At 27.4% G+C, this 11,958-nt stretch overlaps 1 protein-coding gene across 1 annotated transcript; it reads right to left on the reverse strand.

Annotated features, from left to right (window-relative positions):
• Window positions 1-217: 217 nt before the first annotated feature.
• Window positions 218-8,424, reverse strand: LOC126551096 (histidine-rich glycoprotein-like). The gene is made up of 6 exons (XM_050203866.1): window positions 8,255-8,424; window positions 7,829-7,948; window positions 6,997-7,233; window positions 1,997-2,026; window positions 1,213-1,332; window positions 218-615 (listed from the first exon to the last, which is right to left on the reverse strand). Exons 1-6 carry the CDS (start codon window positions 8,273-8,275, stop codon window positions 337-339), a joined length of 807 nt encoding a protein of 268 aa, XP_050059823.1. The 5' UTR covers window positions 8,276-8,424; the 3' UTR covers window positions 218-336.
• Window positions 8,425-11,958: the final 3,534 nt, after the last annotated feature.

Raw genomic sequence — 11,958 nt, forward strand, 5'->3', positions numbered from 1 at the left:
TGTGCACTTTTGCGCGGTAAACTAAATGCGTTTCTTAGAAAACGTTAATAAGTATGATTCATAATGTAAAATAAAAGTTTCATGTTTTGTAATATCGATACGTGATCTCCTTCATAAAAGGATGCTCTAAAGTCTTAATATTCATTTATTATTTTTGCAGATTTAACGGTTATACTATGTGATTGCAATTTTTGGGTAGGAAATTAATTGAAAACAATTTCACAACAATAACAATACCATATAATGCTATAAAATACTATGTAATGATAACAATAAATTTCGATTTGGATTTAAATAACAGTTAAGTCCCGTTACGCAGTCTTGCACGCAGATTGTTCAAAACTGTTGACGTCCACCGCGACGGTTATGACGGTGATGGTGATGACCATGGTGGTGATGAACTTGTGGATGATGAGCATGGTTTTCGTAGTGTACATGCGCGTTGAAACCGTTGTGCTTATCAGCTGTATATGTCACTTTTCGGATACGACCGTCAGGTTCGACCAAGCTATAGCCGCCGTGCACAACGTCCCCGTCCCGTTCTTCCCACTGGTGTTTGTCGTCCTTCGTGTGTGGGTCTTTGACGCCGTATTTGAACGTGTACTTGGGCGGTGACTGTATAAAAACGATGAGATTCCGATTAGGAATAAATCTCTATATCTAAGAAAACGAGGTGTCGAAGGAATGTGGCGAAAATACTTAGTGGTGATCGACCGAAGTACCCCCTTAAATTGCGAATGGTTTTCCACATCCCAACTATCTAGAAAATTCTAAATACACAATCGCAACGAGTGTGATATATGGACGAAAATATTTGAGCGATATTTTGGTGCTTTATATATCGTTGTGAATTCTCACAAGATCCTATTAATAGACATGCATTATCATTTAGCATCGAAATTGTGTGCTTGATTCTATAATGAAATACTGTTTAAAATATATCCAGATTCTCGACGATTTAGTGTTTTACTTTTGACCAGAGTTACCTGCAGAGTGTATTGACCCACCTTAAACTATAAATAATGAGACGTGAATAAATGCCATGCTAGAAACCGATTATCGATCGAGCCTAGAGACGTATAGTATACGTTTCCGCTAACGTTATTATTTTAAATGCTATCAGATTTCTATATAGTATAGTTATATTATCACCGTTCGAGTACACAAATAATAACCCACGTTAATTGTGGGTATACACTATGTTATACGTACGTAATAGTCGTGCCCGTGGTGTTGGGTGTGATGGAATATCGGGTGGTAATAGGCGTACGATGTGGCATCATGGTATGCTGCTGTCAATGTCATCAGCGCGCTCAGGGCGATCACAACAATCTAGAAAATTGCCAGCAAATCAGACATTTTACGTTTGAAATTCGCACGCTTTCACAGAGATGCGCATGGGATGACGTATATCGCATGCATTTTGCGTGATTATCGTTTATTTTGATTAATATTCATAACGGTATATTATAATATGACGAGATTTTGTGCGAGTATACGGTTGTAAAGGTACTATTTGCTAAGACTTGGAGCAATTTTAATGAAAAATAATATATATTACTCCTTATGCATAGTCAACTGAACTCACACAAATGCGTGTTAAACAATACATGTTTAGATATCGTATGAGATTGATCATTATGGTTAAAATTATGTTAATGAAATTTATAATTAAATATTTTAGTAAAAAAGTTTACGTTATATGTCACACACGAATACATTAATACATTTTGTTATTCTCGGTTTTGCTTAAAAATAATGTATTCTCTCGCCATATCTTAAAAAGATGAAAAAAATAAAAATGTTTTACTTTCCAATAGGTACTAAGTATGTTTGTGTAGTCTTATAATACTGTTAATATTAGAATCTATATCAACTATGAAACCGTTGTTAAAAATTATTACATCGATAAAAAATAATAATATAACTGTGAAATTGAAAATGTTAACAATATTATCGTTATTATACATTTATAATAAGTATTTTATTGACTTACCTGTAACACATAAGCCATCGATAGTGAGTTCTTAATATGTTCTTATATTAAACTGGTTGAGAGATATTGATTAAAATAACTACTGTTGTTTATTCAACAAACACATGAAAACGAATGATACTATTACGTTGAAATAATTAGTATTTATAGTTTAGGATTTTATGCAAGTATGCAACGGCTAACACCACCCAAGAGTTAAAATAATGTCGAAATATCTGATCACCCGATTCACGTTTTATAGGGCCGTAATTTTGTATTGGTTCTGCGGTGGGTGCATTTACGGTTCATCAGTTAACTCAAACAAAAAATGGATTATAATTAGGAACACATTCAAGTAAGGCCGTTAGTGGTTATTTATTGAGTACTTATCATTTGCGTATATGAATGGTAAAATCAATCGTGTTTACATATTATGCAATATAAACATATTATAATGCATACAAATTAGATAGGAAAAAATTACAGACAAAAAAAGAAAAGTAAATGTTATAATAATTGTTGATAATAGTATTCGAAATATTAATATTATTAAGAGACAATAAAATAAAATTTAGTAATCGCATTATAATAACCTACAACAATAATGTATTCTTAGACTTGTAAAATATAACATTTCCCTGTTTAGTGTTTATAATGCTTGTCAATTTTCGATTTGCTATTTTCAAAATATGACAAAATAATTATAATAATATATTATTTAGGTATTTTTATCAAAATTCATAATATAAAAAAAAATGTGAATAATATTATTAATTATGATTCATAGATATGTACTAAATCGTTAAAAGTAAAATTACTATTTTTTATAAAACAATTACATCTATAGTGTTTATATTGTTTATAATAGCACACGAGTGTCAATAATTTATTTGGTTATTGTATATATTCTTCTAGATCCTATTTTTAATATAGTAATATGATCCAGAGTTCAACTGCTATAAATATATTTTTTTTAATTTAAGAATAATATGATATGATTGAAAAATAAATATTTAAGTATAACTAATAGAATTTTTGATGAATTATTATGACAACTTGAACTTAATTCAATTCAATTACTAAAACTTTCATATTATACATTGTGTCAGAGAATAAATAATTTCAGTAGAACAACTATGTAACTAGTAACTAATAAATACAATGTAAAATAATTATTTAAATTTTTTTTATAACATTTATAAGAAAAATACAATCTATAAAATGTATAACTATTTATTTAAATTTTAGACTTGGAAAAATAGATTAAGGTAATATTACCTAATAATCGGGTCTAAGGACATTTCGGTACGGCTGTTTCGAAGCGAAGATATATTGGCGCTGGAAACTTCGGTGCGGCATTATTTTTTAAATTAACTATTAGGTAATATTTTGAAAAATAATCGTAATAAAATCTTCAATAGTGTAATCCTGAATCTATATATCTTCAGATAATCTTTAGAAGATAATTATATAGGTCAATGGCCGGGGAAGAAGAAAAGCGCGGATTGCACTATTGACGATTTTATTACGGTTATTTTTCATAATAGTAATAGTTAATTTAAAAAAAAAACCTCACCGAAATATCTTATTCTCCTAATAATCAGTAGTAATACTATTGTGGTCATATATCAGGGGCGGCCAAACTTGTTTTAGTTACAAACTACATACTAAAAATATACTTTACCTTTGAGGATCGACTTCCATAGAAAATTTTTTTCGTTATTGAATAACTATAATTATTAAGAAACATATACTTGCATAAAGTGTATAATATGCACTTAAAATAAATTTTAACATGATCGACTTTGAAATTGTCCACGATCGACCGTTTGGCCGCCCTGGCGTATTTAAATTATATTTACATTTTTTTTTTATATTAATGGAACTTTTAACCAATTTATATGAATTTGTCTTCTTGCAGGATTGTCTGAAATATTGTTGATGTCAAGAACAAGGATCAGTGGGTTTGAATGATTTGCACAACAGAAGCGAAATAGGCTAAACGCAAACGTCTTAATCTTTTTGAGTTTCTATGTTTAAAATATCTTCTTTGTAACATAAAATGGTACATTGTTATGTTATATACTTAATGATAAAAATTGATAATTTTGTATTTGATTTCTTTGCAACATTCCGTGGTACTGGTCACCATAAAATATATTATTTTTACTTTAAAAGGATTTTGTACTGTAAGAGTTTTTAGTTTAGGCTAAGTTTGAAGTGTTATCCTAAACAGAGATAAAGATACTTACCACTAGAGTTTACTAGGAGAATTTTTTGTTTTATATACATTCCATCAAGGTTAGATGTTTGAATAATTGATAGTTATTTGTTTTAATTTGTCATTTAGAATATCACAATTCTATGTAATTATAATTGTTCAAAATTCGGACTAGTAGCTTATGAGTTGTAACTTATAACTAATAAAATTCTCGTTTGAAAATTAGGTATTTTCATAAGTCGAAATACTCAAAAAAATATTTTGTTTCATTATATGAAATTAAAAATGTATGTGTCATTAAAAAGAGAAAACAACTAACAAGTATAACGATAAAATATATTAATTTTTTTTTAGTTATTTAATTATAAAATATTTTATTTCTTTAAAAAAATATATTTTTAAAAACATTAATATATTTTGAAATAATGAATACTGTTTGATAAAATAGTATGAGACTATAAAAGTCGAAATCATACTTTGGTATTAGTGATGATAGAAGATAAGTTAAAGATAAGATATCTTAGTAACAAAATGGTAAGTATTATTTTTTAATTTTTATTATGAAAATTTAATTAAAATTTACAAATTACAATATGTTTATAATATAGGTAAGTACGCTGTTTTCACGTACTCCGTAAGTATATAGTCTATAGCGCTGCAGTGGTTCTCAATATAAAATTTTCCCTTAAAAGCTTTTGTAATCACATGATTTCACTCTTACAGGAAGTAGTTCTAAAAAATCAAAGTTTGTTTATTGTTTTTACTATTTATGTCTTATTACATTATACTATAAAGTTTATAGGTTTCTAATAAATATAATTTTACTAATGCATTTTTATTATCGATGTGTATGCGAGTGCATGTTTGTTGTTGTGGTTGATAACAGCATCTTATAATTTATATAGCTTATGTTTTTACAGAATAAAATATCATAAATATGTTAGAATATGTATAATTAATACAATTCTTAAATCCCACTAAAAATTGACCCACAGTTTGAGAATAAATAAATAAATTATAGCCATGCGCCTATATTATTATTAATATTTTTAAGGCGAGATTCGTATATAATTCACTATAGTATACAATAATATTATACTATACTCCACAGTCCACACCACTACCATCGTTCCACACAAATTTATCTATTTAACAATAATGGGTCACAAACAAGTAGATGGGTTACTACAAGTATAAGCAAAAAATAATTAATTACAAGTAATTATTATTGGGTATTAAAGTCACTAGACACTATAGTCAGTGTATTATGAGTATAATAATTTGTATTCTTATTTATTTTTGTTCATGACAAAAACAATTAAAATAGACGTTATAGGTACAAACATTAAATTTACAAATAATAATAAGTACCTATGTATATTCATAATAAAATTTAGTATTGTGTTTTGATCTTTGATAAACATTATTGAATCATTAATCATTTTTCGCTCAAAAGTGCAATAGATGGAAATACAAACTGCGATGATTTCGGCCGTTGTTTGTTATAGCTCGGTCAAAATTGGTATTGTATGCCATTGCGCTGAACAATGTAATAGTCATTAAATGAGCTTTTATTGTACAAGGCAAACATTATTTTTTTTTTTAATTTTACTGCATCATTTTCATATTAAATAAAAATTTAATTATTAAACACTATTCTGTACTTGGAATTTTATTACAATATCCCATGTATAAATCGTTACGTATTTAATCAGATTTGGAAAAATCTTAATATTTTGTTTAATTTTAAATTTTAACAGTGTTCTATAAAAGTATAAATATTATTATGCAACTTGAGCTATATTTTGAATTGTTAATAATTATAATACTATTGCAGTATTTAATTATTTTTAATTATTTATAAATAGGTAATTATACGCAACACTGGTTTACGACACAGCGGTTGAAGCTAAACAGTTTTTACTGTCACTCTGTTCCCAATAGCAACATATTCGTATATATGATTATAGACACATAGCTAATCTAAACTAAACCATTGTCTGATGTTTAATTATAATTTATTTTTGTATTGAGGGTTTTAAAAACAACGGTGTACAATCAGATATATTATATATAATACCTTATGCATTCGTTTTATGATTTATTTAAATATTAAAAATATATTTATAGTGCGGCACAAGAGCGAATTGTGGCTTACATGTAGTGTGATTAATGAACTGAATCTTCGTACATATATTTTGCAGTCTATAAGAGTTAAAAGCGGTTGTTCGAGTACGCGTCAGTTAAAAATGTATATAGGTGATATGAGTCACATAAAAAAAAGACAATAAGGTAATATATATATTATTATTCAAATAATAATACATTATAAACTCAGTGTTGAAATATCGTAAAGTTAGCCAAGGTAGGTATATAGCATACAGTGACCGTGTGTTGAATAAATTAGTCGATAAAATTGGATTACTATTTATTATATATATACTTACTGCCGCAATACTTAATTCAGTATCTACTTAGAACTTATCAATAGGTATATATATTATTGGATTCGTATGTACGGCGATTTAAACCGTTTAGTATTGCTTACTCCGGACAAAACATGATGATATATCTATTAAAATGTAAATTACGTAACACCACTGATTCGATAAAAAAAAAATAATCTTTAATGATATAACAAATCGTTGATACAAAACAAAAATCAATAACAAAAACAACTGCGGCGATACACGACAACAGTGCATATTATACTAAATTATTATTACATTATGATTGATTTCGCAATATCTATAGCTATAAAGGTATTATTTAAATATTTCTTGTCATTTGACTAAAATCATTCCTCTTCGTGGTGTCCGTAGTGTTGAGGGTGGTGTGCGTGATGTACGTGGTGTACGTGAGCGTTGAACCCGTTGTGCTTGTCCGCTGTGTAAGTCACTTTACGGACACGACCGTCCGGCTCCACTACGCTGTACTCGCCGTGCACCACGTCTCCTTCGCGGTGCTCCGACTGGTGTTTGTGGTCGCCGGTGTGCGGGTCTTTGACGCCGTACTTGTACGAGTAATGGGGCGGCGCCTGCAAAAAGAGCATACAAATTTCGTACAGCTTTTTCCGTCAAAAATCCAAATCATATTTTAATAGATCGCGATCACAACGATTTAAGATTGAAGTGATTTGACGCATGACGTGATTCCAGAGTTTCGATTTCATCGCGGTCTTACAGACGTAGATATACAATACGGAGTATTTGTGGTCAGAATAATACGTTTTGTGTTACTTGTAAAATAGTAAGTTGAACTATTATCAAATTTAAAGGTAATAATATTTTGTGTATTTTCTCGTAGGTTTTTTTTTTTTAATTTTAAAGCAAGTTATGAGAATTTTGAAACTTATATTTTACATATTTATAAGTGCGAGTAAGTTGGATTTAAACTAAAATAAAAAAACATTCAAACATTCGGGAGAGAACACAAACGATATATTATTATTTTTTTTAAATTTAATAATTTTACTAAAATATTAAAATCAAATAACACAAAATAAATTCTACAAAACGCAAATGTGCCATGGTATACGTTTATAATAAGACAACACGTCCTATCGACAAAATAATGTTTTGTATTAAACGCCACAGCGAATATTCGCGATATATCAACAGTAATACTCTTACGTAATGGTCATGTCCGTCGTGATGGGTGTTTTCGAATTTCGGATGGTAAAACGCGTAAGATGTAGCGTCATGTTCAGCAAAAGTAATGGCTACTAGAGTAGTCAATACGAGTACGGCGACCTGAAAATTAAATAATACATTTAATTTAAAGCTGATAAAATAAAATTATCAGACATTTATAATTTAATACATATAAAAAGAAATAAAAATTGAAAAATATACGAGTGTATACTTTACTAAGAATGTTCCATATAAATAAAAAAAATATTAAACTAATAGATATATTAAAATATAAATTATTAAACTAAAAATAGTCAATCGTGCAACTTATACAAAAACTATTGTCTATCCAGAATGTAAAAAATATAATATTATTGTTACTATATAACTATATAATATAATATAAGTAAGGTGGTATACACTTACTTGTAACATAATCTTCACCATCTTGTTTTCACGTCGATTTCAGAACGATATACACGATAAATTGTGTATAATAATAATAAGTTGAGAATACTTAGAACGATTGATGTGAACTGATAAATATTCACTGCCGTAGGCATGTATTTATACTAAAATCCAAACCATTTGACATGATGAAATAATACAATCAAGTGTATGAGTAGGTATCCAAATCGTTCCATAAGATAGTTTAATGTGTTTTGCTAACCTCTGTGGTAAGTACATTTCCGCTCCGCCAAGTTTGGTTTGACGAAAATGTTTTATGAATAAACATTGTTATAGTAAATAATTATTTTAAATATTATCGTCGGTGGCGCTAAGGCATGGGAGGTCAGCCGTGGTTACTATAACTACACCGACATACCGCAGCATTGGTGATATACGCATTGCTTCTGCTCAGAATTTTGTAATATTTAGTTTTATCTAGTAGAACATATTATACAATTATATTTGGGACATTTATTTTACGGTCTCTGAAGGTCCACGAGACCAAAACCGTTCAGACGCGTCCTGCAGTCGTATGATTTGGTCATCCAATTCGGAGTCCTGAGACGGTTTCTGAATCTCTATAGCCGTTTTAAATCTTTTAATTAAGTGATTCTATCAACAATTATTTCAAATATTCTCGATAATTAAATCTATAAAATATTTGTGATCTTTGTTAATAATTATTAATTATACTTGTCATAAATTCACATCACCTTATTTTTACTAACCTAATAATAATACAGAACTAAATATATTGTGTAATATCTAATAATACCTAATTATTATAAGTATATTGTTAAATCTGTTTGCAGTTATATTGTTGTACTTGTTTTTACTCAATCAATTAGTGATGTAATCAAATAAATACCATGAGAACTTAAAGATTATATTGTATCTTTCATATTGAAGATGGAAATTGTTGAATTATTTAAGATTTAGCAGTTTAACAATAAATTCAAAACAATTTAGAATTATAAATATTACACATATTATATATTATTTAATTTTTTTTTTTTATAGGAAATACACAACTTAGATCACTCTATAATATATATAAAAATTAATTTGTGCTTTTTCAGAAAACGATTTTTTATATTTAATCCTCAAATTCTTATATTAAAAAAATCATGTTTTGTATCTTTAATACTTTTTAAAAAAAATTATGAGAAAACTTATACATTTTAAAATTGATTGGCAGAGCGAAAAATTTTTTATCGAATTTTATAGCAAAAAAAAACTATAAAATACTTATTTTGGATTTAATATCTATTGTCGAAAAATTAGAACTTAAAAATGCTCATATAAGTGCAATGTTTCATAATCATAACGGTAATTTTTTTTATTACAAGTAGAAAAACTTATGAGGAATTTGGTATTAAATTTTCAAACTTAACATATATAAAAAATGTTATTACATATATAAGTTTAAAAGCTAATAAAGAACATTGTATAAAATTTTTAATTTTAGGTATAATAACAAAATGTTTTATGAATTTCTAACTATGAAATAGTTAGCAAATATTCGTGATTTTGATGAAATTTGTTATAATTCTAACTTCAAACACTTATGAAAAAATATTAAAACTATATTTTTAATTGATTAATGAAAAATTTATAAGGATCTTCGTATTTTAAGTTTAGAACATTTTAATCAAGCAAAAAATGTTTACAACATTTATTTGTATTTATCGTAATTCGTATTTAGTTAGACACCTATATATAAAAAAAAAAAACAAAACCCGATTTCTCGAAAAACTAGTTTTATTTTAATTAATTGTATTTAAATATACTACCTGAAGGCAAAAAATCTGGTTAAAAAAATATTTATTAAAAAAAAAAAAAAAAACACACACACATCATTGTAAGTTCAATACTCGTACATTAATAATTTTGTTCAGAAACTAAAAAAAAATCACTATAGCACGAAAATATTGTAGAATGCTTTTTAATTAGGATAAAATAATAATTTTCTGGTCCATTATTGCAATATACATTAAACAATTTAATAAAGTGATAATTTAATTATGATTATACATAATCAATTACTTTGTACAACTATTTCATGTTTTTGTGTTACCTTAAATAAAAACGAAAACGTATGTATAAAAAGCTATATTCCTATATACCTATATTTATGTTTATTTGGGTAAATATTAACATTTTTATATCTACAGTTACTTTTAAACATTGTTTTCGCTGTCTTCGATCAACGTTGCTCATAATGTAATATTGTAATACAATATCGTTGTATTATTATTTATTATTTATTAAGGTAAAAACTTACACGTACACAGTACACCGTATACGGCATAGTTTAAGAAGTGATCATGATGGGTAATTTAGCTATGAAAAGTTCCATCAATAAACATAGAATATTTTTAATTATGTTCTACACATGAATGTACCTCTATTGCCTACGCATAACGCCGCACAACAATAAATTATATTGACAAAAAAGATTTAAAATAGCATTCTTATTATTTTGACGGGCGGGGGGAGTGGCTTAGAGTATACATTTGTTATATTGTGTAATAAAATATATAATTATAAAAATATTATTTAAATTTTAACTATTCAATCTTATTTCAAAAAAAAAATTAGGAGGGGAGGGGTCTGAACCCTAACCTCCTGGCTATGGCCTTGGATACTGGTAATATACTAGTAACTATAATAATCGCACTGTACTTCAATGATATTATCCGATTATAACCAAATAATTATCATGTATTTTTAATTAAAATATGTCTAAAAAAAAAATGGATGGCTTCACGAAGGATTCAAGTTATCATGGCCGCAAGTAAATTAATCATCAAGCAATCTTATAGGTGGATGCAAAATGTTGGCTTATGGTCCTTATCGGCGGTACCATTTTAAGCGTACGATTTCGATATAATTTTACTTTTAAGCAATGTAGCAAAATATATATAGGTGCACGGTAAATCCGTACGTTATTATAGTAAATTATTTATTAAATACTTATTATTACAATACAAACTTCCCATCACTTAGAAGTAATTGGTTATATTTTATGTCAAAATTTTATATTGGATCAGAATTATTATCTTTATTGCAAATTCCTATGTACGAATTTATTATCTGTACTATAATCGCGCATGATGTGTCTATATCTACTTAGTGTTAGTTCGTGGTTCAGTTTTTTCAGTCTACGTACTTTTTTCTCAGCGTTAAAATTGTACATTAATTTTTTTAAATAGAAAATTAAATTCGTCATATATGTTCGGAAAGGCCGAGTGATTTGTTAGTAGTGAATGGGTACACATTTTGATAAGTCAGATAGCAAGAAATGTATATGTTAGATGAAGGTGCTGTAAAAAAATAATGCACGTCTATAGTATTAATGACAACTGATAATTTTATTTTTATTTTTTATTATTCTTTTGAGAATAACCACTCTATATGGACTCAATTCAAATTTACGGGAAAATTACAAAAGAAAAACTACAAGCTCTATATCTACCCGACCAATAAAATTAATTTGAAGTATAAGCTTATGAATAGCGTAAGTACCTCATTAGAAAATAATAAATGTATAAAATCAGAAAGACTATGTATATTTTAATAGCCAATAGGTATGTATCGAGGCTTTAAAATGTAATTTAAATAATATATTAAATGTAATTTTTTCACTTTGAATTATTTACATTTGAGTAAATGTATTT

This window comes from Aphis gossypii, chromosome 3, assembly GCF_020184175.1.
Source record: "Aphis gossypii isolate Hap1 chromosome 3, ASM2018417v2, whole genome shotgun sequence".
NCBI classification, from domain to species: domain Eukaryota; kingdom Metazoa; phylum Arthropoda; class Insecta; order Hemiptera; family Aphididae; genus Aphis; species Aphis gossypii.

Coding starts and splice junctions, on each gene's coding strand:
- LOC126551096 (XM_050203866.1), bottom strand. CDS start 8,275: ATGGTGAAGATTATGTTACAA. Junction 7,234..7,828: donor ACGACGGACATGACCATTAC/GTAAGAGTATTA, acceptor CTCTTTTTGCAG/GCGCCGCCCCATTACTCGTA. Junction 1,333..1,996: donor CGATGGCTTATGTGTTACAG/GTAAGTCAATAA, acceptor GCAATTTTCTAG/ATTGTTGTGATCGCCCTGAG.